Source organism: Myotis nattereri, assembly GCF_964212035.1.
Source record: "Myotis nattereri genome assembly, chromosome: 17".
NCBI lineage: Eukaryota > Metazoa > Chordata > Mammalia > Chiroptera > Vespertilionidae > Myotis > Myotis nattereri.
This window is the reverse complement of record NC_138092.1, coordinates 4,972,159-4,996,874: the sequence shown is the minus strand read 5'-3', so window position 1 is coordinate 4,996,874 and position 24,716 is coordinate 4,972,159. Positions and strand designations below refer to the sequence as shown.

General features: G+C 49.3%; 1 protein-coding gene across 3 annotated transcripts in view; it reads right to left on the bottom strand.

Moving 5' to 3' along the window:
• The window catches only part of ASAP1 (ArfGAP with SH3 domain, ankyrin repeat and PH domain 1), a gene marked incomplete at its 5' end in the record, with an annotated part of 188,482 nt that overhangs the window by 31,799 nt on the left and 131,967 nt on the right, over positions 1 to 24,716 (bottom strand). For all 3 annotated transcript variants that reach the window (XM_081111283.1, XM_081111281.1, XM_081111282.1), the window contains 9 exons: positions 1,112 to 1,199; positions 6,448 to 6,517; positions 7,610 to 7,710; positions 13,342 to 13,428; positions 14,541 to 14,616; positions 15,985 to 16,070; positions 17,243 to 17,372; positions 18,630 to 18,679; positions 19,161 to 19,235. In XM_081111283.1, the coding sequence (XP_080967409.1) occupies positions 1,112 to 1,199; positions 6,448 to 6,517; positions 7,610 to 7,710; positions 13,342 to 13,428; positions 14,541 to 14,616; positions 15,985 to 16,070; positions 17,243 to 17,372; positions 18,630 to 18,679; positions 19,161 to 19,235 (763 nt within the window). The remainder of the gene's footprint in view (positions 1 to 1,111; positions 1,200 to 6,447; positions 6,518 to 7,609; positions 7,711 to 13,341; positions 13,429 to 14,540; positions 14,617 to 15,984; positions 16,071 to 17,242; positions 17,373 to 18,629; positions 18,680 to 19,160; positions 19,236 to 24,716) is intronic.

The window sequence follows — 24,716 nt, the reverse complement described above, 5'->3', positions numbered from 1 at the left end:
TGTAAATTTTGCAAGTTCCTAAAAACAAACAAACAAAAACCCACAGTAAAAGTAGGGTTTTAAAATTATTTTGTTTTTACGCCACTTTGTTTTAGCAGTTACACAGTTCATGTTGTCAATACTATTTTTCTAAAGTGCCCAGAAATGCAATAAAATAGCTGCCAATACCACGCCGATACCTGGCACTTAGGAAAAAGAAGTGGGAGGGGGGTGGTCCTACCTGCCCGAGTGGGTTCTAGCGACAGCTGCAGAATGCCCGCTGCCAAGGCAGTATTTTACTTTTCATTCTCAACGTGCCTTTTATTGTGTTTCTTTTAAAAAAGACTTTCCTTTTCGGAAATAGTTCCTAACTTGCAGGGCAGCTCTGACAGCAGGGCTCAGTCAAAAAGCTCCCCGCTGGGCTGCTCTCTGTGAGGATCAGCTTCAAGAAAGAAGGCCTGACCTTGCTCGATGGTCACCTTCAGGCCGCTGCCCAGGGAAGGAGGGCGTGGCCTAACTTCGACAGTCTGGGCAGGTGAATATAAGGGAAGCTCTTGCTTAAAATTCAGAATCCGCTAGAACGCTTCAACACAGTCAAGTCAAACTAACCTTCACTCAACGAGCCAGCCACGCACTATGTGGCCGCTCCAGGCTAGGCATTCACACCCCCGCCTCCTGGAGATGGTGTTTGTGCCCAAGAACACACTATGGGCAGTAGAGCCCAAGGGTCTCAACTGAATCTCTGCTTTAATGCTGTGTGACCTTGTATAAGTAACTGAACCTCTCTGAGCCTGTTTTCTGTCAAACAGGAACCAATGGGGCTTTTGTGAGGATTGGCAATAACATATATAAAGCACCCAGCACACACTGGATGCTCAGTAACTGGTCAATCACCTACAGGTTCTGAAATGGAGAGGTCTAGGCTTTTTGAAGTCATCTTATAAATCTAACTTCTCACTAATAACCCAAGAAACCTCTTCGTCATAAAATCAGAGGGGCTCCGAACTTCAATAGGTGCTCCAGAATCCAGCTCAGGTGCCCCGCCAAGAGCCTCGCACGCACCAGTCCTTGGGGATGGAAATGGGCAACATCAGGATCCACAGGAACTGACCCAGAGAGAAGAGGGACTCACGTGAAATCAGGTCAAAAGACTTCTTGTCCTCGGCGTTTGGCTTCACCTGGCAGGTGAGAAGGTTCAGCTTGGCTGGCTGCCTGTTAGCCTGGAACAGAGAAAACGGAATTGTTACCTGCTGCACCGTACCCCCGCCTGCCAGGCCAGTGCCCTGCGGGGCAAGCATGCGGTTTCAGGCAGCAAATTTGATAAAAGTCTTTCCCCCCTTCAGTTCGTTGTTCCACTTATTTCTGCATTCACTGGCTGATTGTTGCATGTACCCGAGCGAGGAGTGAGCCCGCAGCCTCGGCACACTGGGCCAACGCTCTAACCAACTGACACCTGGCCAGGGCCGAATGTGATAGTCTTATTCGGACACTCAGGATTCTGAACCTCACTAAAAAAGAAAAAAATTCTGGTGGTCTACTAAATGTCTGTTAGCTGTACATAAATACTATATTGGTGATTAATCAGAATGGAACCAGGAAAATCCACCTTTAAATGAGTGGGCACGGCCCATGGAAATGTACCTTTCTGGACCCCATGCACATCCAGGCCAAAGAGTCGGCACTTCCAATACCGCATCCAGCTGTGAAATGTAGTGGAGCACATCTCATTCATTCATTCATTCATTCACTCATTCATTCAGAATGGCCCCAGTCAACAATCACCCCAACCTGGTGTCCCAGATATCCACAAGTTTTGGTTGCAATGTGAAATGTACAGACCTTCTCTCAAGTACAAGGACAACTACCACCCTCGAGACACAGCTCAGTGAGCCCCCACATCTGAAGACAGACAATGTAGCCAGGATTTCACATCACAGATTTATCAGCACATCTCTTGGTCACACAGATAATTTACACAGACCCTGTGGTGTGTGCACAGCCACGTTAATTTAGGCTTCGCCTACGTGGAGCCTTGCCACGCAATCATTCTGGTCAACACTCGTTCTTGACCTCCCGCCTGCATCTGTTCAAGGTCACACGCTGGCCAATGCTGAGGCCAGCCTGCCTGCTTCCTGCAGGAGCTGACCACGGACTGAAGCGTCTGAGTGCCCGGGCTGGGCGTGACCGGAAGCCCACTGACGCTCATGATTCTCAAAATCCCCACGCCAGCAACTTTTCCACCCAAGCACCCCAAGTTTTTAGAAAAAACAGAGGGCGGGAGGTAGGGAGACGTCGCAGTGACCAAGTGAAGCCCTGAACCACAGAGACGGCGTGTGTTCGAGGCGATTTCAGTGACACGCTGCAGTTCTGGCTCAGCGATGAGCAACGGACACTTCACCTCCTGTCCACCTTCTTGTGGTCTCTGGACAGTTTTCGAGATCTTCCTTCTCTGGGGTTTCAATGAGATTCGACACAGAAAACAAGCCCCTTGTCCTGTGCCCATCGGCTCCAAAGCCAGCTGTCCGGGCGGAAGTGAGAGCCAAGGGATTTCAGGTTCCTCACACGTGCGTCTGACGTAGACATGGAAACCAGGAGAGCCCTGTCAGGAGAGTGTTGCCTAAGAGGAAACACACTGGATGCCAGATCCCGAAGGAGGAGGCGGGCCATGGGACTGCCGCTCTGCTTAGAACAGACCTGGAGTCTGGGCTGCCAGCGGCCTCAGACTCCTCACCAGCGGCTGCACCCACACCCAGGCCCCGCCGCTGTATAAAAGGAGCTGTCGGTCCTGCAGCGCGTCTGTTTGGATTCCCAGGTGGACGACAGGGCACCTGATGCCCTGAAGGCAGCCATTCTAGGGAACGGGCTCTCTGGGGAATGCTATGCTCCAGTTTGGCATCCACGTGTCAAGGAGGATGTGGAAAAGCTTAGGGAAGACCGAGAGATGATTAAAGGACTGGCAAATGGGGACTTTGAAGATGGGGAAAGGCACTATTTAGCCCAGAGGAAAGATGGCGAGGGAGCGACTTAATAACCATCTTCCAGCCCATGGGGCTGTTCTGGGCAGGTTGGCAGCTGTTTTCCATCTGCTCAGACCAAGAAGAAAGGCACTCGAACTGCAGGCGGAGGTCGGAGCCAGACGCAAGGAAGGACTTCCAAGCTGAAGCTGATGAAGCATAATAAGAGGTTTCAAGTTTCTGAACCGAAGGAGAAATCTCTTTGAAAAACCTAAGGATTTTCTAGACACATTCACCTCTGAATGTGGCAGAGGGTTAACTAGACGGTTTCTTTTTTGTCCCCAATCCAGGTTACTCCAGTGTTTCTGAGCAACCTTAGCGACAGATACAACCAATACAGACAGAAAACTTAAAGAAAAGGAAAAATATTCCAGTTCAGCGTTCACTCATTCAGGGGAACAACACAGCACCACTCATCTCTACGCACAGACTCCCTCACAGCACAGCGCCTGAAGCCTTGAGGATAAGGGCTTGATTCAGTTTGAGCCATTTCATGATTGGATTCCCAAGGGATGGACTTTGCGGCCTCCACATGAACTTCAGGGACACAGACACAGCCTGCCTAAGCACAGTGCTTGTTCTCCCCCAAGACAGCTGACAAATGACCATCACCCCAAGTGTGACTTTGAGGAGCCAAAAAAAAAAAAAAATTCCACACAATTCTGACAATCTGAGCAGCCGGCACAGCCAGTGCCGAGCCGGGAATATGAGAAAATGGAGTGGGTGCTCGACCTGCGTCCCTGGACCAAGGCACCAGGAGGCTCAGGGGTTGTTACTCCTGTAATAACAGTCATTCCAGATTTGTATAACTTTCCAGAATTTCAAAGCACTTTCTCGGGGTCCAGCACTAATTTGTAGGCATATTGATTAAAGCCGGCATAACCTCTCCTGCTGGCTCAGCAGGCGGAGAACAGAGTGAGGCTAAAATGACTCGCCCTGGGATTCATCAGAAACAGTTCAGATGAAACAGGAAAGAAAAAAGAACCAGAAGAACGAGGAAACATTTGCCAAGACCTTCCTAAAAACCTCTGCATGTGACCGCCAGGCTCCTGTGGCCACTTACTCTGCTGCTCCCCCTGCTGGGCAGGAGGGGCGCTGGCCTCCACCTCCTGCTCCCTTCCTCCAGGTGGCTCAGACTCTGAATGTCCTGAGTGCTTCCTGGCCTGACCAGCCTCCCCTCCTGTCCTGCTGCATGACCTTCCTGGCTCTTATTACCCCGTATTTGCTTCGTGTCGTTCTTCCCACTAAAAGCACACATTTCTCTGTTTTGTTCACTAAACCGTGCCCGGCACACAGCAGGCACTCAATAAATATTTCTCGAAGGAATGCATTCCAGGGGCCTTACATATACGACCTGTGAGAGAAGTCTTTTCAGTTTCTTTCACTAATTCCGATGAAGAGAGGGGGTGGAGAGGTTAACTAACGTTCCCACAGCCACCCAGGAAGGAGACGGCAGAGCCTGAGCCTGAACCAGGTTTGAGGGGCCCAAAGCCCCATCCCTCCTCCTGCTTCAGGGCAGGCCCGGGAAGCCAGCCACACGCTGTCCCTGGAACAGCGGGAGCCAGGCACGTGGGAACGTCTCCTTCTGAGAGGAGTGAGGGTTAGAAACAGAGCAAGGGTTAGAAATATATCATATTTTAATATATTCTCTGGTCATCTGATTTCCCCTCATTTACTTCCATAATTGATGAAAAAAGAAATTTCAGAAGGCTATTTGAAAACCTCACCCACTCATTCATTTGATAAGATAGCGATTAAGCCTCTGCCCATTCTAAGCACGCCTGGAAAGCACGTGGTCCAAGCCAGCAAGCAGCTACGGGAAACAGCTGACCACGGATGGACCCAGGACGTGCTGGGCCTGAGCTCGAGCGCATTTCAGTAAGTGGTATTTTCTTTCCTCCTCAAACAGCGGGAAATCGGAACGCGGCTGTGAATACTGAAAACCTGCCGATGGACTACAGGCTCGCATCTCACTTCTACGTCCTGTGGGCAATGAACTGGAGGGCACCGCCTGGCACAGGATGCTGGCGCGCACCCTCGCGCCTTCTCTCCGCCTGCAGGGGCCTTTGTCACGACCTCGGTGCTCTGCCATTTCCATTCCCGCTTGATACATCTTCCATTATGGTTTTTAAAAATTAAAAAATAATTCCTTGCTCATTTTAAAGAGCAAAATTGTGATTCCTGGTCTCACTGTGGATGGCTTTGACTACCACCAAGAGGGAACCTTTTTTTTTTTTTTTAATAGATGGCGTTTTATTTATTTTTTAAACATATTTTATTGATTTTTTACAGAGAGGAAGAGAGAGGAATAGAGAGTTAGAAACATCGATGAGAGAGAAACATCGATCAGCTGCCTCCTGCACACCCCCCACTGGGGATGTGCCCGCAACCAAGGTACATGCCCTTGACCGAAATCGAACCCGGGACCCTTGAGTCCACAAGCCGACGCTCTATCCACTGACCCAAACTGGTGCTGGCGAGGGAACCTTTTTGACAAGCGTATGGATTTTGTCGAGACAGGACTTTTAGTTGGAAATGGGGGATGCAAAACAAAAATAAAAATTCTAGACAGATTCTAGACATCAACTGTAAGGATGCAATGTGTATGTATATACGCTGACAATCTGAAGATAAACAGAATATAAGTGATAATAACTTAGCTATTTTCCACTTTCTATTAAATTGCCTTTGTTACTAAAAAATGGGGAGTCACTATTGAGGCAATTTTATTATTCACGGTTATACTTATAGACCCTTTAACATAACGGTGGGCTTTCTGAGTAATTTAAATAAACAGTAACAATGAAAAAGACTGGACATATTTTACACCCGTTGTTTCACTTCCTACATTACCTAACTAGTGCTCTGCAAAGAACATTCTCTGCCATCTTTGTAATTCAGAAAAGTAGGCTTTCGCAACAACCAGTATTATCTCCCAAAACATTGGATTATCAACTAAGAGAAGACCTGATTTGGTTTGGGAGAACAGACAAAAAGTCCTGGTGGAGCCCTGGCTGGTTTGGCTCAGTGATTTGAGCATCAGCCCGAGGACCAAAGGGTCTCGGGTTTGATTCCCGGTCAAAGGCATGTACCTTGGTTTCAGGTTCATCCTGGGTCCCTGTGGGGGGACATGTGGGGGGCAACCAATCCACGTGTCTCTCTCACATCGATGTTTCCCTCTCTCTGTTTCTCCCCCTCCCTTCCACTCTCTCTAAAAATTAATGGGAAAAATATCCTCAGGTTAGGATTAACAAACAAACAAAGACCTGGTGGAGTGACAGAACAGCAGGGCCGACACCGCAGGACAAGACAATATCCCACAGTATCTGACCCGCCTCCACACGTAAACGTGCCTGGGGAACATTCTGGCGCCGTGACAGCACGTGTTTGCCAGTTTCTAGTCCATGCGGCCCAAAGGCAGAGCCGGCGAGCGTGCGATCGCAGACACACTTACTGTGGCGTGGGAGATGGTCAGCATGCCGTTCTTGACCGCGCACTTCCTCCTCTGCCACACTTTGCGGATCCTGCAGAGCCAGGCAGACAAGCTGGTTTAGGGTCCGTTCACTCGGGGACACGTGGTCACACAGCGTCATACGTGTGTCATTACAGCACAGAACCACCCGAGCCACAGCAGCCACACGCTTTGGCTGCCCCTCACTCTCCCAGGGGGAGGGACTCGGGAGGAGGCCTGCCCAGGAGGCTCACGACTGCACTGGTTCTGGTCTGAGAGCAGGAGGAACTAAAGCACCACGGGCACTTTCACACAGAGCATTCTGTACGAGTTTAGAAGAAGGAAGTGTGTATGTACTCACATGTATGTGACTTGTGTAGGTTTCTAAGGCATATCGCTGATTGAAAAATGCAAGCTGTTTTAAGATAATTCAGGTATGATCCTGTATTGTTTACAAATAAAAACCTCACCCAGGAGGTCACAGTTTCGATTCCCAGTCAGGGCACATGCCCAGGTTGCGGACTCGATCCCATGTGGGGCGTGCAGGAAGCAGCTGAGCAATGATTCTCCCTCAGCATTGATGTTTCTATCGCTCTCTCCCTCAAAAACACTTGAGACTCTCTGGGTAAAGAAATATGTGTATGAACACACAGAAGAGAGCCTGGAGGGCCTCCCAAAGGTGACAGGAGACTCCTCCCCTCCCCTAGAGCGGGACAGCAGAGACGGCAAGAAATGTACTGTTTCTCGTTAGAAATGGAAGGGGCTGCTGCTAAGCGGGCTGTGATGGAAGAGGGAAGATAGGAGTCAAGGCTGACGCCCAAGGTTGGGGTCTGGGCGGTCAGGTGGGCACCCCAGGCAGAGAAACTGCAAGGAATAAAAGCGGGGGGTGGGGTGAGGTGGGTGGGGGGTCAAGAAGTCAGACCACCTGCTTGCTGTACGTCCTCCTCGGTTCCTGCCTTCTTAACACTGCAACACTGTGCGTCACAAGTCTCAGGTGCCACACAGAGACATCGAACAGCCACTGCTTCCTCAAGCAGCAGGCTCATCTGGGACTCACTGTAAGTGTCTTTCCCCCATGGGAGGCGGGCAAAGCCCGTGGGTAATCTGACCTGACGCTCGGGAAGGGAGCTGAGGCACCCAGGGCACGAGGAGGGGCTGTACGTACCCGTCACTCTTCTTCAGCAGGTACCCCTTCTTCTCGCTGCCATACTCCTTGTTGCCCTGGAGCTGGTGCATGCTGTATCCCCCCTGGCGGCTCTGGGAGTCCTAGGAGAGACGAGTCACAGGTGAGTCACACGCTGGAGACGCCTCTCAGGTCCCTGCCTCTGCTCTGCCTCTGAGCCTCAGCCCGTGGTGGTCAGGTCCTTGCCTTTATTTTACAGGAGGAAGCCAGGCAGTCACAAGCAAGTTCAAGGCGGAGCTGGGGCCTGGGTCCGGGCCTCCTAGCGCCAGTTCAGATCCCAGCTCGGCCTCAAACATGCGGGGACTATTCTATGGCTACCCCAGGTCACACCGGCAGCCAGGCAGGCACGCGGAGGACCGCAAATCCAAGTCCATGCAACCGGAAGGTGAGTGCTCTTCCCTGGGGGTACCTTTCGTCCCTGCGCACGCTCTGTGGGGTGTGGAACACCCACGATAAGAAGCGCACCTTCTGAGTAAGGTAGTAAGAACTGTTAATAAAGTTCTTGCTCTGTAACTAACTAGTGCTCTGCAAAATACACTCACAACCACGCTTTTAATGAAAAAAAAAAATGAAAAAGATTGTATTGCAGTGACAAGTGTATTGTGTAATTAAAAGGATGACAAGGGTCGAGAACAACATGGATACCACCGAGCTTGACTTAATATTGGGGCGCCACTGAGCTTCCCGGGGTTTTTGTAAAGACGGCACCACCAGACCGCCGTTACTGGGGAAATGCAGGGAGTAATCTAATGTGGAACTAACTGTACAATGAGAAACGGGTTGCAAACAGAAATAGGACAACACATTCTCACAAACAGCGGTGACTTACTCTCCTAGACTTCGATCAGGAAGGGCAAGAGCAACAGAGAAAAAAGGCAGAACATTTGAAAATATAGTTAATTTCATTGACAGTCTTATCACTCATAATTTAAGCACTTTTTATAACATACAGAGAAAATATTATAAAGGTGACACTAGAACTCATATGCACGCATCTTTAGAACCATGATAAACTTTGGCACAATAAAGTATCTATATTAATTAAATTTTGAGTGAGAACAGAAAAAAGGCAAAATAGAGAAACAGGAGGTACACATTCCCAAGATGACACGGTTGACAAACCTCAAAGTGTGTGCACAGAGAATCAGCACCCCAGTGAGACCCAGTGGGAATTACTTAGGAAATCTAAAAAGAGCCACCGCTCAGTTGGTTGGAGCGCTGTCCGGAGCACCAAAGGGTCCCTCCGGGCTTGATTCCCAGTCGGGGCACATACCCAGGTTTCAGGGTCGATCTCCGGTCGGGGTGCGTATGGAAGGCAACCGAATGATGTTTCTCTCCCACATCGATGTGTCTCCCCCTCTCTCTAGGATCAATCAGAAACATATCCTTGGGTGAGGATTAAAAAAAGAAAAGCCACAACAAATTTCAGAAGGATTCTTTTTGTTTTGCTTTTCCGAGTGAAGAGAACTTAATATATCCAGTCCCTAGGCAACCCCGGACAAGGGTCGGAGAGGAGGGGAAGCTCTGAGCCCGGGTGCCTACTGATGGCTGGTGCACAGCAGGCCTGAGGGCAGGAGCCGCTTTCTGGCCTCAGTGAGGACAGCGCTCCTTTAAGGCTGTTCTACATGTGACGAGTTCTGTGCTCAGAGGCGCATCCCGAACCCCGACAGCCGGGCACCGTGCAGGCCCTGAGGGCACTGCCCGGGACACAGCCCGTCTCTGAGGCGGGGACTCACTCTGCACTCACTGTGCTCTCCCGAGCGAGGCCACGAGGCTGCCTGCGCCTTTCTAGGCAGCTGAGTCTACTGAACAGGTTGCAAACTCCAGTCATTCTCTTAACCCGAGTCACTTCTTTGTCTTTAACCGGCCAGATCCCCTGCAGCTGAGCCTCCCCAGGGCCCAGAGCTGGGGACTCCACGGGACTTGGCTGGCGCTGGCCTCCCTGACAGGCGTGCCCAGGCCTCTGGCTGGAGAGCTGACGGAGGGACAGCAGAGAGCAGCTTGCCTCTAGAGCGCCCCTAGTGACAGTCCCAGGAACCACAGTAGGGACACAATTAGGACACAGAATGGATGGGGCTGGAGAGGGTGGGGGCGTGGGACAAAACACAAGGCCAGATACTGCAATCCACAGAACTGGCTGCCTGAACCTGACGAAACCGTCAAAATCGCTCCGCTGTGGGTTTGGACTCGGGGATTTTCGCCATCTCTCTGCCTCCAGAACATGAAGCACAGAATCGAAACTCTCCTTGGATCCCAATTCTTATTAAAAGTTGGCACCCTTTCACCAAACTGCACTTCTCTGTGTCTGCCCACGTAATTCCTGCTCTGTCGGGATTTAAAATTATGATTGTTCCATTTGCATTTAAAAATTATGCCTCTCCAATCTCAGTCCATTTGCTAACCTTTAAAATAAGTCCTATGCTTAAAAAATGAAAGCGCTTACATATTTAACAAGAATTTAGATGCTGATAACTTAGGAAAACTACTATATCCTGTAAATGTGCCATTAAGACTTCCCTTACTTATAATTATTACAAGCCTAAATACACTCTAGATTCTGGACAACAAACATATCGCATGGGCCTTGCTTCACATTAGACAAAGATGCTTTTAAAGGTAAAGGAAGTGGCTGAACTCCAGGCTTTGACCTCAGAACATTATTCCATTAACCCGAACAGGGAAGAAGCAATCTGTTTCAGAAGTCTAGCATGAAGCAATCCCAAATTAACTGCTAATGAGTTTTATGGCTTAAGAAAGTCATACAAACGATGCTTTCTGCACTTTGAGAAATAATGGTCATTCAGCTTGCGTAGCAGGGCACACCAGATACGTGAAAAGAGGGTTTTCTTTTCTGAGAAAGAAAACCTTGGAGAACTGTTAACACTAAATGAAAACAAAAGAAAACAAAATTGAGGGAATGAAGTAGGTGCTGAATCCTTTGCCAGCATAATAAAATTCAACATGTATTCAGGAAAGAAAATGCAAATGAAAAAAAAAATCATTCAGGCAAAATGAAACAAAACTAAAAACAATGAATTTAAAATAAAACCTTGGGGAAATTGCATGAGGTGAGCCAAGAAACGTAAGCTGTAGAATGAAACACGATATCATTTTTTAGTTCAATTTCCCATTCTCTGTTAGCAGCACAGATTACCTGACTTTATTAGAAAACCTTTGAATGCATTATTAAGGAGAAAAATCTCCAGTCTTTTTAAACTGCAAGCAATTACACACTCATTGGTTTAATGGGGTCCTAAGAGTTTCTGGCACCCGATCTGAGGACAGACCTCTGTTAGGGGAGCTTCATCTCTACTGTATGAATGGGGCGGGCACAGGCGTCCTTCTGTCTCCGTGTACTAAATATTTACCGAGCAGCTTTGGTGCCCGGCAGTGTGCCAGGTGCTGTGAGGACAGATGAGTCAAGCCCAGCATCTGTCAGACACCTGCAAACCCCAGGACGGTGCGCTATCGAGAGGGGCTCACACAAAGCTGGGGGTTTGGGGATAATTTATGGACATCATCTTCAAAAATAAAACATTTTCATCTCAAAAAATACTCATGTAGCAAACAGTTCTTCGGGGAGGTTGCGCTACTATAAAAGCTTAAGATGCCTAATTCCATAGGACATCTGCCACAAGTCATTAGAGAATTTTATTTTCACGAGAAAAAAAAATATGAGTCTACCCCAAATCTGGGAGTCCTAGTTACAACACAAGTTCATGAGGCTTCCTTTAATTGAGTGGAGTTCGAGCCTGGTGGTGGGGTGAGGCTGTTCAGTGATTTCTTGGGCCTTACTTTCTCGGGCCAGTCTTTAGATGACTTTACACGCTCTGGAACTGGAGAACTAGGGTGAGAAATCTCTGGCCGAAAATTTCCTTTCATGTTTAACGGAAATCATTAAAAATCACTACCTTCTTAACATAGCTTGCAACGAGAGATGATAAACAGCATGAGAATGGACTAGGCAACTAGGCATGCTGTGAGAGATCAATTTTACTTGTAAAATACTCTGGACGCGGTGCTAATGAAAACTCATCATTGAGCGATTTGGCACGAAGTTAAAATCAATCAAGCCGCGTGTGTGCATTTCCGCATGTACACACTCCTTCGGCTTGTACTGGTATGCAACTTTTCCTTTAGTTATTAGCATGAGCAGAATACACCGGTCTCTATGCACAACCGAGAGCCTACAATAGCTTCTTTTCTTTTTCAAGAAAGCTTCCATATGTAGGAAGTAATCCCTGTGGCAAAACAGGTAGGAAGTGGTTAAGTAAGTACAAGTCAGTACAAAACCTTGCAAATTTCTCTAGACAGAGATCTACCTCTTCCCCCACAATCTGGATCTTTCTATTGCTCTTATGCTGAGTGGTCGCACCCTCAAGGTGGCCTGCGAGGCCGGTGCAGGTGCTGGCCGAGGCAGCTCTGCATGATGTGAGCGCACAGCACACACGTCACCCGGCACTGACACCTGTCCACAGGTGAGCGGGGGCAGAGTTAAAGGGCTATGGCCTCCTCTCACTTCACAACGCCCAGCGAATGTAAAACTGGAGGCAGAAGCAGCGAGGGCTCCAGTGGCCCAGTGAAGCACCTTCAGGACTGGTGCGCGGGACCAGGGGTGCTGGGCTGGCTTCCCACGCTCGAGGGGGCTCACTCTGTTTTGTTTGGACTCATGAACACCTTTCAGAAATTTCAGATGACAAATAGTTGGCCATTGTGAGATAATATCAGAATTAAAAATATTAAAAATGCTATATTTTATAATTATTAAATATTGCATTGAAGAGATCACACTTAAATTCAATGCATAATAATGTCACGATCCAAATAGGCACGTTTCTACCTTCTCCATGTGGCAACTGGGGCTATTTCACTTACTCTCAGCTCGAAGCCCGTCCCCTCCAGTGGGCATCCCGGGTTTTCTGCCCATAAACCACATCTCACGCCTCCACCCACCTTATCCCAAACGTCGCCCGCTGGCGCTGCCAGGCAGTTCTGCATCTCTGCAGCTTCCTCTCGCTGGCATCTCTCCCACAGTGTCCACGCCACTTAGGTACAACTCCTGTTCACACGGCTGACACTCTCCACTTTCTACCAGATGACGGCCCCCTTAACGGACAGGACTAACGCTTACTGCCTAGCACAGCTGCTGGCACACTGCAGGTACTAATTAAACGTTTGCACAACAAATGAACAAATACGATTTATGATTAAGGATCTGAGCAGCCATCTAACAGCTACCATGCTCCGTATACTCCACACCTCAGTATCCAAAGACTCGCTCCTCCTTTTTCCTAAGTGGGGGGCACAGCTTCTACAGGGCTGTGACTCAGACTGTTTCTCTATTCCCCCGCCCACCTGCGGCTGCCCAGAAAGAGAGACGAGCTAAGGAGCACAGGGGTGTGCGCTGCCCTGCCTCTCCCTCCACAGCTGGAGAAGACACACGCCTGAAACACACATCTGCAAAGCCAGGACAGAAAGCCGAGCCATGGAGCGGTAGGCTGGGGCTCAGGACACCTTTTCCGTAGGAGGGAAGGGAAATGAAACACGGCTTCTAGCCTGGGCAGTGCAGTAGGTGCACGTGTCTGGTGTCTCGCCTGTCGCACCCCACCCTGGCAGGAAGCTGTCAGCACCCTCGTTGCAGGTTGGGAGGCACCCACACCCCACCAGGAGCCCCGCCTGCCCGGCCAGCCCTGCTGGAGACGCTGAGCACCTACTTCTTTCTGATCGAGCTGAAGAGAGGATTTTATTAAGTCCCGGAGGGCAGTGAGCTGTTTCTTTTCTTCATCCTGGGTCTGTTTTATCTACAAGAGAAAAAAATTACTTCTGTCACTTATCTTTTATATGTTTATGAACAGCGTTTCATTCACCCTGATATACCACACATCGAACTACTCAATGATATAGCCAATTTCCTTACTCAAATCCTTCACATGGTCTCATTTTTTATATAAGAGGCACAATTTTCTCATCTTATGAAGGTTCCAGTGGGTTTGAAATGAGTGAATAATGCAACATGCTTTCTTATTAAATAATACCTCTAGGCTAGATAATTAAAGTTCCACTTTAAACAAAGTTAAGAAATAACACGGAGTTATTTGCTTCTGGTTTTTCCAAAGGCGGTAGTGATACCACGATGACCTTGAAGGCCCAGAAGAGAGCTGGGGACTGAGGACCAAACCTACGGGCCCACGCACATGTGAGGGCAGAGCCCTACCCGCGGGCAAAGGCTGGCTGCTTTGTAAACACGGGAACCTGATCACAACCAGAGCCACGTTCGCTAAAAGAAAAGCAGGAAAAGTACACAGCTATATACTTTCTAAAGTTATACAAAGACACACGGTATTATCTGTAACGCTAAAAACCTCATTGGAACATAAGTAGTTGCACTCATAAAACATATACTTTCACGACGATTCATTGCCAAGTGGTTTATGGGAATAAAGGTTGACCTTTATACATATGTATTTAGTATCTTTCCTCAAAGAAGTTTTCCTTTTGCTTTTATAAAAGCAAAACCTAAACATGAGAAAAAAAAGAGAGGAAATATAAAGCAAGCAAGCCCCCCAAATCCATAAACTTGCCTACTCAGAGGCAGTTCATTTTATCCTTTCACAACCAAAACATTCCTTTTGCGATTGCTGACGGAAGGGCACCGTGATGTGACTGAACCCTGAACAGAGAGTCATCTAGAAGCAACCGTTAGACTCTCCTTCCCGCTCCTCCCATGCTCCCCAAACACACTCTGGAACATTCCATTACTGACATCTGAGTCAAACTGAAGGTTTATCTGTCTTTATTGGACACATCACTTAACTGGTCTTCTTGTCTTTAATACTCTTCTAATACAGATTTCACATTTCCTGATACTTATCTACAAAGCAAGTTAAACGCATGTATTTTATAAAGAACTTACATTATATAAGTCAGCAGCCAGTTTTTCAATGTACTGTTTCAATTTGTCAGCCGTTTTCAAGCCATCTTGAAAGAAACTACAATGGAAAACATCAGAGACTTACCCGCAGTACAAAAATGAAATGAACCATAATTACCTAAAAAAATCCAAAAATACAATTTACCCTCTTACCATGTATCTACACAAAACACGTATAAAACGGATTTCAGTGTTTTGTAAAAGATGTGCCAACACACATGCCTGGGTGCTACTGCCACATGCCAGCAGACGTCACACAGACAACGCACTGCAGTCGCTGTCACCGCACACTGACAGCTCCCCTGGTTGTGCCTTATTTGAGCTCAAGAGAGAGAAGAGGACACACTAACTAGTGGGGTGTCATGGGCCCCAACTGGACACTCTAAGGAGAGAGGGATGGGACCAGAAATAGAGGCCAGAGGAAAGTCAGTCCCCACACGCACCGAGTCCCCACACGCACGTGAGGCACGGGATGTGGGGTCAGAGCACCGATGACCCGGAAGGCTTTATCCTACCACGGACATAAGCGGTGCCTTACTGCACCCTGAGGGGTAGCAAGCCTGGCATGGCTGAGCACTGACCACACGCCCAGCACGCTTGGCACTTCACATAAACTGTGTTTTTTTTTTTGAAAAAAATACATATTTCTTTATTGATATCAGAGAGGGAGGGAGAGGGAGAGAGAGATAGAGACATCAATGATGAGAATCACTGATTGGCTGCTTCCTGCATGCCCCACATTGGGGATTGAGCCCACAACCCGGGCATGTGCCCTTGGCCAGAATCGAACACGGGAAACGGGTACATTTTCACGTAAAAATTACCAGAAAGCCCACAAAAGCGAACCCGGAAAGGAAACAAGGAGGGAAAAGGCAAACGTGGTGTCGCAGAGCCTCAAACGTCATAAACAGGGGGCCTGGCCAGGCGAACAAACAAAAATGGGGACCGTGGGCGCCTCTCACAATATTCCAGCAACCCAGGCACAAGTGCAGAGTTCCTACTGCCCGAATGATGGCGTTCACCTGATGCAGAGGGTGAAAAATATCACAACCCCCCAAGCAGGAAAATGCGGTACAAATGACGCTGTAACCGGTGAGATGCCGAGGAAGGAGGGAGGGAAGCGGGGCACTGGGAAGGCCTCTCAGTAACAGGGACAGTGTCTGCAGGAGGGGCCGCAAGGCCGTCACAGTAACGCCAGCCTTTCTGAGTTGCAGCGTTTCCAGGAGCCAAGCAGCTGCACTAATATGAGTGGCTGATTGATAGAAAACACTGACTATGGACAAGACCACTCACTGCCTATGACCTGGCTGTGGGAGGCCTTCATGTCACTATGCAGTGACCGAATGAAGACCAGAGGAAAGAAGCAAGAAAACCGAAGTGCGGGCCCTTCCTCGGCTCCGAGTCACCACGGCCACCTGCCACTTACTTGCACTGCGCGTGGTAATACTTGATGAGATTCTGCAGCAGGTCCACGCCCTTTTTGGTCTTGATCTCGTTGACTTTAATGAGATACTGTGGGAATAAAACAGAAGTGGATGCTGTCATTGCCGACAGGGCTCTCTGGGCAGGGTTTCGGGGGGCAGCCCCCCCGTGTGAATCTGCACCAGGTACTGGCCTCGGCTATCTTCAGGGTGTGTGATCGGCACAGGCACTAGTAGACATTGGTTAGCACGTCAGCATGTTATAAACACCCGTGATTAGTTTACTAGACAAGCAGAAATCAACACAGCAAAGCATCCTGGGATAGCTGACTTATTTCCTCTGGTGCAGTGGCTCTCAAACCTAGGGTTCACAGGGTCAAGACCTGCAAGATGGGCTATTCTTGGCTGAAAACAAGGGAATCAGCGTGCTCTCGAAGGGATATGCCACGAGGCATTAAAACTTTGAGACAAAGGAGGTGAGTTAGAATTTTTGCTAATAAAAATGAAAGGATGAAAACAACGCTTTCGTAACTTATGCACCAAACATCACAAGCTCTGATTTTCACAACTGGCCGAGGATTTCTGCCAACACTGTTTGCCTCTTGTTCACGTGTCTCATTGTGTGGGAGTGTTCATGAGCAGACAAGTTCAAGAAGGAGCCAAAGGTTTATTGGGGTGGGGGAAAAATTAAGGAAGGAAACCTTAAAAGTGAGAAAATCCTATCCATTTTCATAGTTTCCCAAAAGCACAAAAGGAATCCCATGAGTCAGTGTCGGTCAAGGACGCCGGTGTCCAGTGGGAACACAGTTTGAGAACCACTGCTCTAAGTTGAAGGCAGCATGCTTTTCGTTGCATTTTTTTCATGAACTCAGAGGCGTTCTCAATGACCCCTGCATTTAAGCTTTCATTCAAACTAGACACAGGGTTAAAAACAAACAAACATGCTCGACACCTGTACCAGTGAAACCTAAGATTCACCCGTGTTACCAAAATTTGCCTTTTCCACACTCATTCACAGGCAACAGTGAAATTCTCACCAAAGAGTCCTGCTTTGGCTTAGAGCCCCACAGGCCCCAGGCTCAAAACAGGAGGCAACAGTGACAGGGCCGATCCCAAAGGCTTGGAGAAAAATGAGATTAGAGTCCTTAAGTAACTGTCCCTCCTCTCCGGGTCAGACACAGCCGCTCTCAGGCAGGAAGGCTGCTGCCCGCAGGAGGGCCCCGCTAGCGAAACTCCGGGCGAGGGGCTGAAGTCCCTCCGCACCTCGCACATCTGCAGCTGGAAGAGGCGCCGCTCCTTCTCCATCTCCTCCGCGATCTCGGCCCCCGTGATCTCCGTGCGGATCATCCCGTGCTGCTTCGCATGCTCTCTCTTCTCCTTCTCAATTTTCGTGCTGGAATGGAAGCAGATGCCACCATTAACACACACGCACATGCACACACACGCACGCACATCTTCCTTTCGATGAGAACCACGTGATCATAAGAGTTAACATGCAGGATCATCTAAGAACTCTTTATGTTCTAGGACCGTGGTTGGCAAACTGCGGCTCGCGAGCCACAGGCGGCTCTTTGGCCCCTTGAGTGTGGCTCTTCCACAAAATACCACGTGCGGGCGCGTGGTACAGTGCGATTGAAACTTCGTGGCCCATGCGCAGAAGTCGGTATTTTGTGGAAGAGCCACACTCAAGGGGCCAAAGAGCCGCATGTGGCTCGCGAGCTGCAGTTTGCCAAGCCACAGTTTGCTGGCCACTGTTCTAGGATATTCACAGTACTGACCACCAGACACTTCAAGGCCTTCTATTTCTATGTAACTACTGTTGTACCATCCAGATCTGCAGTACGTCAATGGACAAAGCACATCTTGTTTTGTTGTTCCTGCGTCCCACAGAGGAGCTATACCCCACAACAGGTCTAGAGCAAGTGTTTTTCTCCCATTTTGTGAACTCACACCCCCTTCGTCAGGCCTCAGTTCTGTTTGGGCCAAGTGCACGCCGCCACCTGCAGGCAGGGCAGTGCTCGGTCCACCCGTGAGCGTTCACGCCCTGCCCTCAGAGAAGGACGAGGCGGCCCACGGCCTCCATCTACGGCAGCGGGCCACGGCCAGAGCCTTTCTTCCCAGCTGCATCTCTAACTGTCAGTGCACCACAGTCCTCCGAAGACAGCAAGGCTCCGACGATGCAGTTGTTACTATTACGTCAGCAATCATGAGAGTAGTTTCGGAGAAAAATATTTAATCCTCAATGTTTCTTTTGCTTGTCATGTTGCTGTTACTGCCGCCTTCGGAAATGCTTTTATTCTGTTATGTTTATAGTTGTCGGGTTTTCAGCCAAGGTTTTTATTAAGTGCTGTATAATATATTCCTCCTCCCATCCCCCGCACAGCCCGGTGTCAGGCGACTTGGGATCATACTAATAAAGGCACGTGCAACGCTCCGCGTGGAGGTGCGCCGGGCCCACATCCAGGGCTCCGCGCGTGGCCTCCCCGACCCCTTACAGGAACCCGCCAGGCAGGCCAACCTTTAGCCCTTACAAGCAGGCACGACACAAGTTTTTGTCCCTGTAAGTTAAGGGCTCTGTCCTTTACCCAGTCAATCTTTTTCTTAGGAAAATCATGACAATATAAAACAAAGAAAAAAAACAACCACTTACAACTTTGTCTCATAATCTTTCCAAGCTTTGTCGAATGGCTTCTTGAGATCCTTAGAAAAAAGAAAACGAAACTGAAATTAAATGTACTGTTGTTTAAAGGCGAGTAAATAATTCTGAAATAACATCCTAGCAAAACCGCTCTCCTCTGTGGGACGCTGGAAACTTTATACAAAAGCCACCTGCACACACATCACACCGTTATTCCAGCGAGAGGCTTGAGATCGGCAGGGCGCGCATCCTGGCCACACGCCAGCGATGTGGGACCCAGGGGGCCCGCGGGTCCAGCAGTGAGGGAGCCCAGCCCTGCGCCACCCACCAGGGCCCTCCGCGTTTCCTCCAGTGTCTGGTCTTGTTCCTCGGTCAGTAACATCATGTGAAGTGGCACACTCTTCCGTGATCCTTTTCCAACAACACTTTTTTATGCTAAAAATGTTCCAGTGCCTTTCAAATACAAGTACCCCTATGATCTTAAAAGAGAAAAAAACCCCAATCTTTTCAAGTTACAGTGAAAATCAGATTCCAGACACTCACTCCTTTGACTCCCTTCAGGTCTCCTTTCAGCAGGGAGTCCAAGGTGAAGATCACATTGTGGCTCAGCCCCTGGAGCTGAAGACAAAGCAAAGGTGGAGCCGTTAGAGGGAGCGTGCAAAGGGCAGGACGCCGCTACTGCGGGCACTCCCCACACACCAGTGCCAGGCAGCAGCTGGGGCACCTGTCGGGGGGACGCCTCCAGATCAGGCGGCCTCGCTGGCCCTTCTACATCTCCTGAGCGGAGAGCTGCTGCCTGGATCCAGGCCGAGTGGCTGCAGGGCCTGTGCTTTGAACGGGGTGCTGCAGGGGACCCACACTTGTACAAACGATGCCTCGGATCATAGCTACAACTTTCCTGGCCCCTCCTACTGAAATGGCAGATCTTATTTTTTTAAAAAATATACATTTTTATTGATTTCAGAGAGGAAAAGAGAAGGAGAGAGAAATAGCAATAGCAATGATGGAGAGAATCGTTGATTGGAGCCCACAATCCGGGCATGTGCTCTGACCGGAATCAAACCGTGACCTCCTGATTCATAGGTTGATGCTTAACCACTGAGCCATGCTGGCCGGGCAGGCAGATCTTACTTTGACTTTTCTTCAAATGCCTCAGTCAGAGCAAGGAGAAGGTTATATAACTGGCGTTCACTTCCTTGCTATATTCTTAAAAAAAATTTTCCTTTTTATATTCCTTTATGGCATTTACCATGATCTAAAACTATCCAGTTTGTTGATGTGTGTATTCTGTCTCCCTGACCAGAACATATAAGGTCAACGCGGGCAGATCCGTGACTGTCCTGCTCACAACTGACTCTCAGCGCCCAGATTTCGTGAAAAGGACAAGGTATTTAGGAGGCGCCGTCTACAGCTGGGGTGCAGCTTTCGTCACTGTTCTGAGCCAGTGCCTGGGTCTCTTGGATTTAAGATGGTGCTGACTCTACAGAGGAGAGAGATGAAGCTTGTCCATCCGAGGGAGGGATGGACAGGTGCAGGCAGAGTCAGCAACACCAGGACTGAGATGGCTGTAGAGTACACTCTCTTCAAGGAGCTCCCAGTACAGTCCGCCCGCACTAACAGCATCAATGAGTTCTGCACCTTGAAGCGAAATGAGACCGCGAACCCACGTACACCACAGGCTAACTGATCTAAACAAGGGTTAGGTTCCCACAGCATCCCGTCAGCATTAAGACAAGATGGACCTGTTAAATCGTGGAGAAACCAGTTTTAGTAGCATGGAACCAAGACATCATCCACCATTTACCAGGTGCCTATTCTTGGACACCCTCTGTCCTAGGGGCTGGGGAGGAAAGCCAGATAAAACACCACTGCTGCCTTCAGAGACCTCGCACCCCAGGGACGGGCAAGCGCAGGCAGAATGCAGTCAGCAAGGCCTCTTCCGCCTAAACCCCGCGTGCTGCAGCAGAGGAGGAGGGAGAGGCGGTGTGAGAAGGCCACGTCACTAGCGGGCTTTGTGAATGCCCCACCTGACATCACCTCTACAGTGAGAGATTCTACCAGCGGTTCTCAACCTGTGGGTCGCGACCCCTGAAAACACATCCTGCATATCAGATATTTACATTACGATTCATAACAGTAGCAAAATTACGGTTATGAAGTAGCAACGAAAATAATTTTATGGTTGCGGGTCACCACCACATGAGGAACTGTATGAAAGGGTCGTGGCAGTAGGAAGGTTGAGAACCACTGTAAGCTGTCCTGCCGGCTGCTGTGAGGACGGAATGAGCAGTGCACGTGGCAAGTGCTGGCTTACTCCCCGCCACTAGGGAGCGCTGCGCACACGCTTGTCTGTAAAGGCTCTGCACAGAGAGAACAAGGTATTTCTGAAAGGACATGGCAAACCGCTGAGGCCAGGTCCCTCCGGACACTGGGTGGGCAAGGGGAGAGGGGCTTTTCACTCTGTACTTTTCTGCACTTTTTAAAGGTTTGGTAATACGCACTATATTGTTTATTCACAAAAAGTAAAACTTCTAAAACAAAAAATGAAAAGATAGCAATTATAAACCATTCCTTTTAAAAAAATATTTTCATTGATTTCAGAGAGGAAGGAAGAAGGAGAGAGAGAGAGAAACATCAATGATGAGAGAATCATGGATCGGCTGCTTCCTACACACCCCACACTGGGGATCGAGTCCTCAACCTGGACAGGTGCTCTGACCAGGAATCGAACCGCGACCTCCTGGCTCATAGGTCGACGCTCAACCACTGAGCCACGCCGGCCGGGCTATAAACCATTTCTAATGCCAGGTCGCCAATGCCTCAAATCCTCTGTGAGATGAAGCAGAAAAAACACCACCCCAGAATGCCATCGCCGCCCTGGTCTGAGAGCTGTGTGAGAAAGTAACGGCAGAATTATGAAATCCCGTGGTCAGTACTGAACGTGGGGTCTGAAGGAAGAGTCCCTCACCAGCCAGGGCCTGACCACACAGCGAACACATGACACACGTCTCCACCTCGCAGTGGCGTCATGGCGCCGGCTCGGGCAGGGCGGTGGCTGCAGGTGCCCTGGTGGGAAGCCTCAGGGGCTGAGAGCTTCCTGTGGTTATCCACACACACTCAAGTGGGGCTGATAAGAAAAACCCAGCAGGCAAACCAGTGTGCAGTATAGATCCAGTGTCCCCAGTGACAAGGACACAACTCAGAACTCACAGAATCTTCCCAACCTACTCCCAGGAAAAGCAGGTTCATTGATAAAAACTGGCAAAGGAGGCTGCGTTCGTGGAAAGGGAATCGGACCCACCTGTCATTGTAACGACACAGCGAGACGGCAGAGAAGGCAGGCCCATCGCTCGAGGAGGAGATGGTCAGGAATTGCTCACTGGGAGGCCGAACCAAGTCTCCCCTGGCGAGTCCGTGCAGAGGGCTTGCTTTCCCCCTATCGTCAGGCATTGCTCTGGGACCGAGAGGAAGCCCGTGACTTTGCTGATGGGGGATTCTGTGACTTTCCTGTCTGTTGTTTTGTGTGTGTGGTTTCAATTTATTTTCTAGTTCCCTCAGGAACACTTTTCATGGCCTGAGCCAGACCTGCAAACTGTTGTGTAACAACAGCATCTCCACAGGCGACTGCAGAGCAGCCAGCAGAATACAGTGACAACACGGGGGACAGACTTCCTGTCGCACCTCCACTGTCTTCAATGATTTTTACTAAAAAGCCTTGCACAGCCCAGCTGGTGGGCTCAGTGGGTGAGCCAGGAGCTCACGGTTCGATTCCTGGTCAGGGCACATGCCCCAGCTGCAGCATCGATCCCCCGTGGGGCGTGCAGGAGGCAGCCAATTGATGATTCTCTCATCATTGATGTTTCTATCCTTCTCTCCCTCTCCCTTTCTCTCTGAAATCAATAAAGTATTTTTTAAAAAGCCTTTCAAATCTATCACATAGCTATCTTCCATTTGTTTTCCTAAAATTCTATTGATTCCATTCCCATGGACTCAACTATACTCCCTTTTCTTCCCTTTCACGGTAATGGTGAATTAACAAGTTCTTTACGTGATTCCACATGACATGAGGCTGAAGAGCATGTTTTAAAAAGTACATCCTTTCCATCCTTTCCATGTTGTTGAGCCACCAGCACATTCAACCCCCTGGGGGAATGACGCTGAGGGGCGGTAAACCCAGCTGCTTCCCAAACAAACTGCCGCCCGCTTCCTTCCTCCCAGACGGGCCGTTTCTCCCGGGAGCACAGCCATCGAGCCCGACCACGAATTCGGGATAAACCAGTTGGGAGGAAGCTGAGGTCTAGCCTTTCATTGTGCAAAAGGGGTACTGCAATTAATACTGGTTTTGATAAAAATAACCATTTATTCCTTACAACTGTTTAGACACTACCAGACAGGGTACCAATAGCCCCCGAAATCCCGGCTGTTGGTAATGACCTCACAGATGGTGTTCCTCTATGGACACACACACACAGACACCCCCATCCCCACCCCGCTTCTGTCCTGATCTTTTCTACCTAACTTTAGAGCTTCACCGCAATGAAAGGACCTCGCTTACCTGAATACCGACCCATCTCTCCCCTCTAAAAGTGATGCTTAAGGGAGGCCTCACCTGTTCTGCTCACTAACTGACCAGAGCCCATGGCAGGAGCCATGAAGCAGTCGTGGGTTCCTGTCCTGTGCTTTCTGGCTACCATGTGGGCCTGTGGTGGGTGCCCGAGCTGCCCTAGGAGCCCAGGTGAGGAGCAGCGAGGGGCAGTGCGAGGGCAGCACCTCCAGGATACCTCCCTGCCGTGACCTCTGTTAGCGACTCATCACTGGCTGGCTTTGTCACCTGCATTAATTCTGACACCTCCCTCCCCTGCCCGTGGGTTCTCTCTTCTTCCCTTCACAGGCAGAGACGGTTTCCTGGAAGTTAGGCAGCTGCGGATCCAATGAAAACAATGACCAGCTCCCAGCAGGTCAGCCCGTTTCCCTGGGTAAGTTGGAGAGGGATGGGCTGGTGAGAGCTGCTCTCAGGACACGCTGGCGTGAGGGACCAAGGGCACCTCCAGCCAGCACCTTTGACAACTGGGAAGACAGCTCTAGGCTGGACATGCCTCCACCCGGCTGTGTCCCTGCTCACTCTGGCCCTGAGAACATGGCAGGCCTATCAGGTCTGTAATGTACCTTCCAGTTACTATAACCTTATACATAATATGAGCTCTGGGGACACATTAAACACAGCAGGAAAAATGCTGACCAACGGAAACCGCAGCAGGGACACACTCAGACTGCCTCAGCAGCAGAGCGTGGCCCCCAACCCAGTAACGAATTAAAACGTTAACTGAAGAGTTCCCTGTGATGCTGAGGAGTTAGAAGGGTCACGTCATCACTTTACTGCAGTATAAACACCACCTTTTGAAAAAGTCTCAAATGTCGCAAGGAGAGCTTCTTGGTGTGAGCTGAGCGAGGAGACTGCAGGATCCTGGCTACAGGCAGCTTCTGCCCATTTCCTAACCAGCTGGACCAGCGAAGGAAGGGAAAATGCAAATATTATAAAATGAATTCACGCAGTGACAAAGGCCAGCACCTAAGTAACTATCATCACACACACGCAGAGGCTACAGAGACGCTCTCGAGTGTAACTGCAAACAGCGAAAGCCGGGAACAATGGGAAGTTCACACCAGGAGACTGGAGAAGTGAGTGACAGTGGAATGACGGGCATGCTCCACCGCTGCGGGCACAGTCATGGATGGGGCGGGGCCTGTGGGCTCTGCAGACCTGGGGAGGGAGGCTGCTGGTGACGGGCTCCCACCCCTTCAACCAGGCCACTCAGCTCCCGGAGGCTGTATGCTCCTAATTAAACAAAGGGCCTTGGGCTGTAATACTTCACAAAATAGGAAAACATTGCAAAATATATAAATAAATGAAAACTGGGCTATAAGATAGCACTACAGTGTAAACCCAATGTTGTTAAAAATTTAGGATTAAAATAATACATATAAAAAAGATGTATGTGTAAACTGAAAAATGGTTAGAGGACACAGAGAGATAGATAAATCTCAACTCCTCAGGAGTGGAGGTTATTGGTGATTTTTATTTTAGTCCCTTTCCCCCTG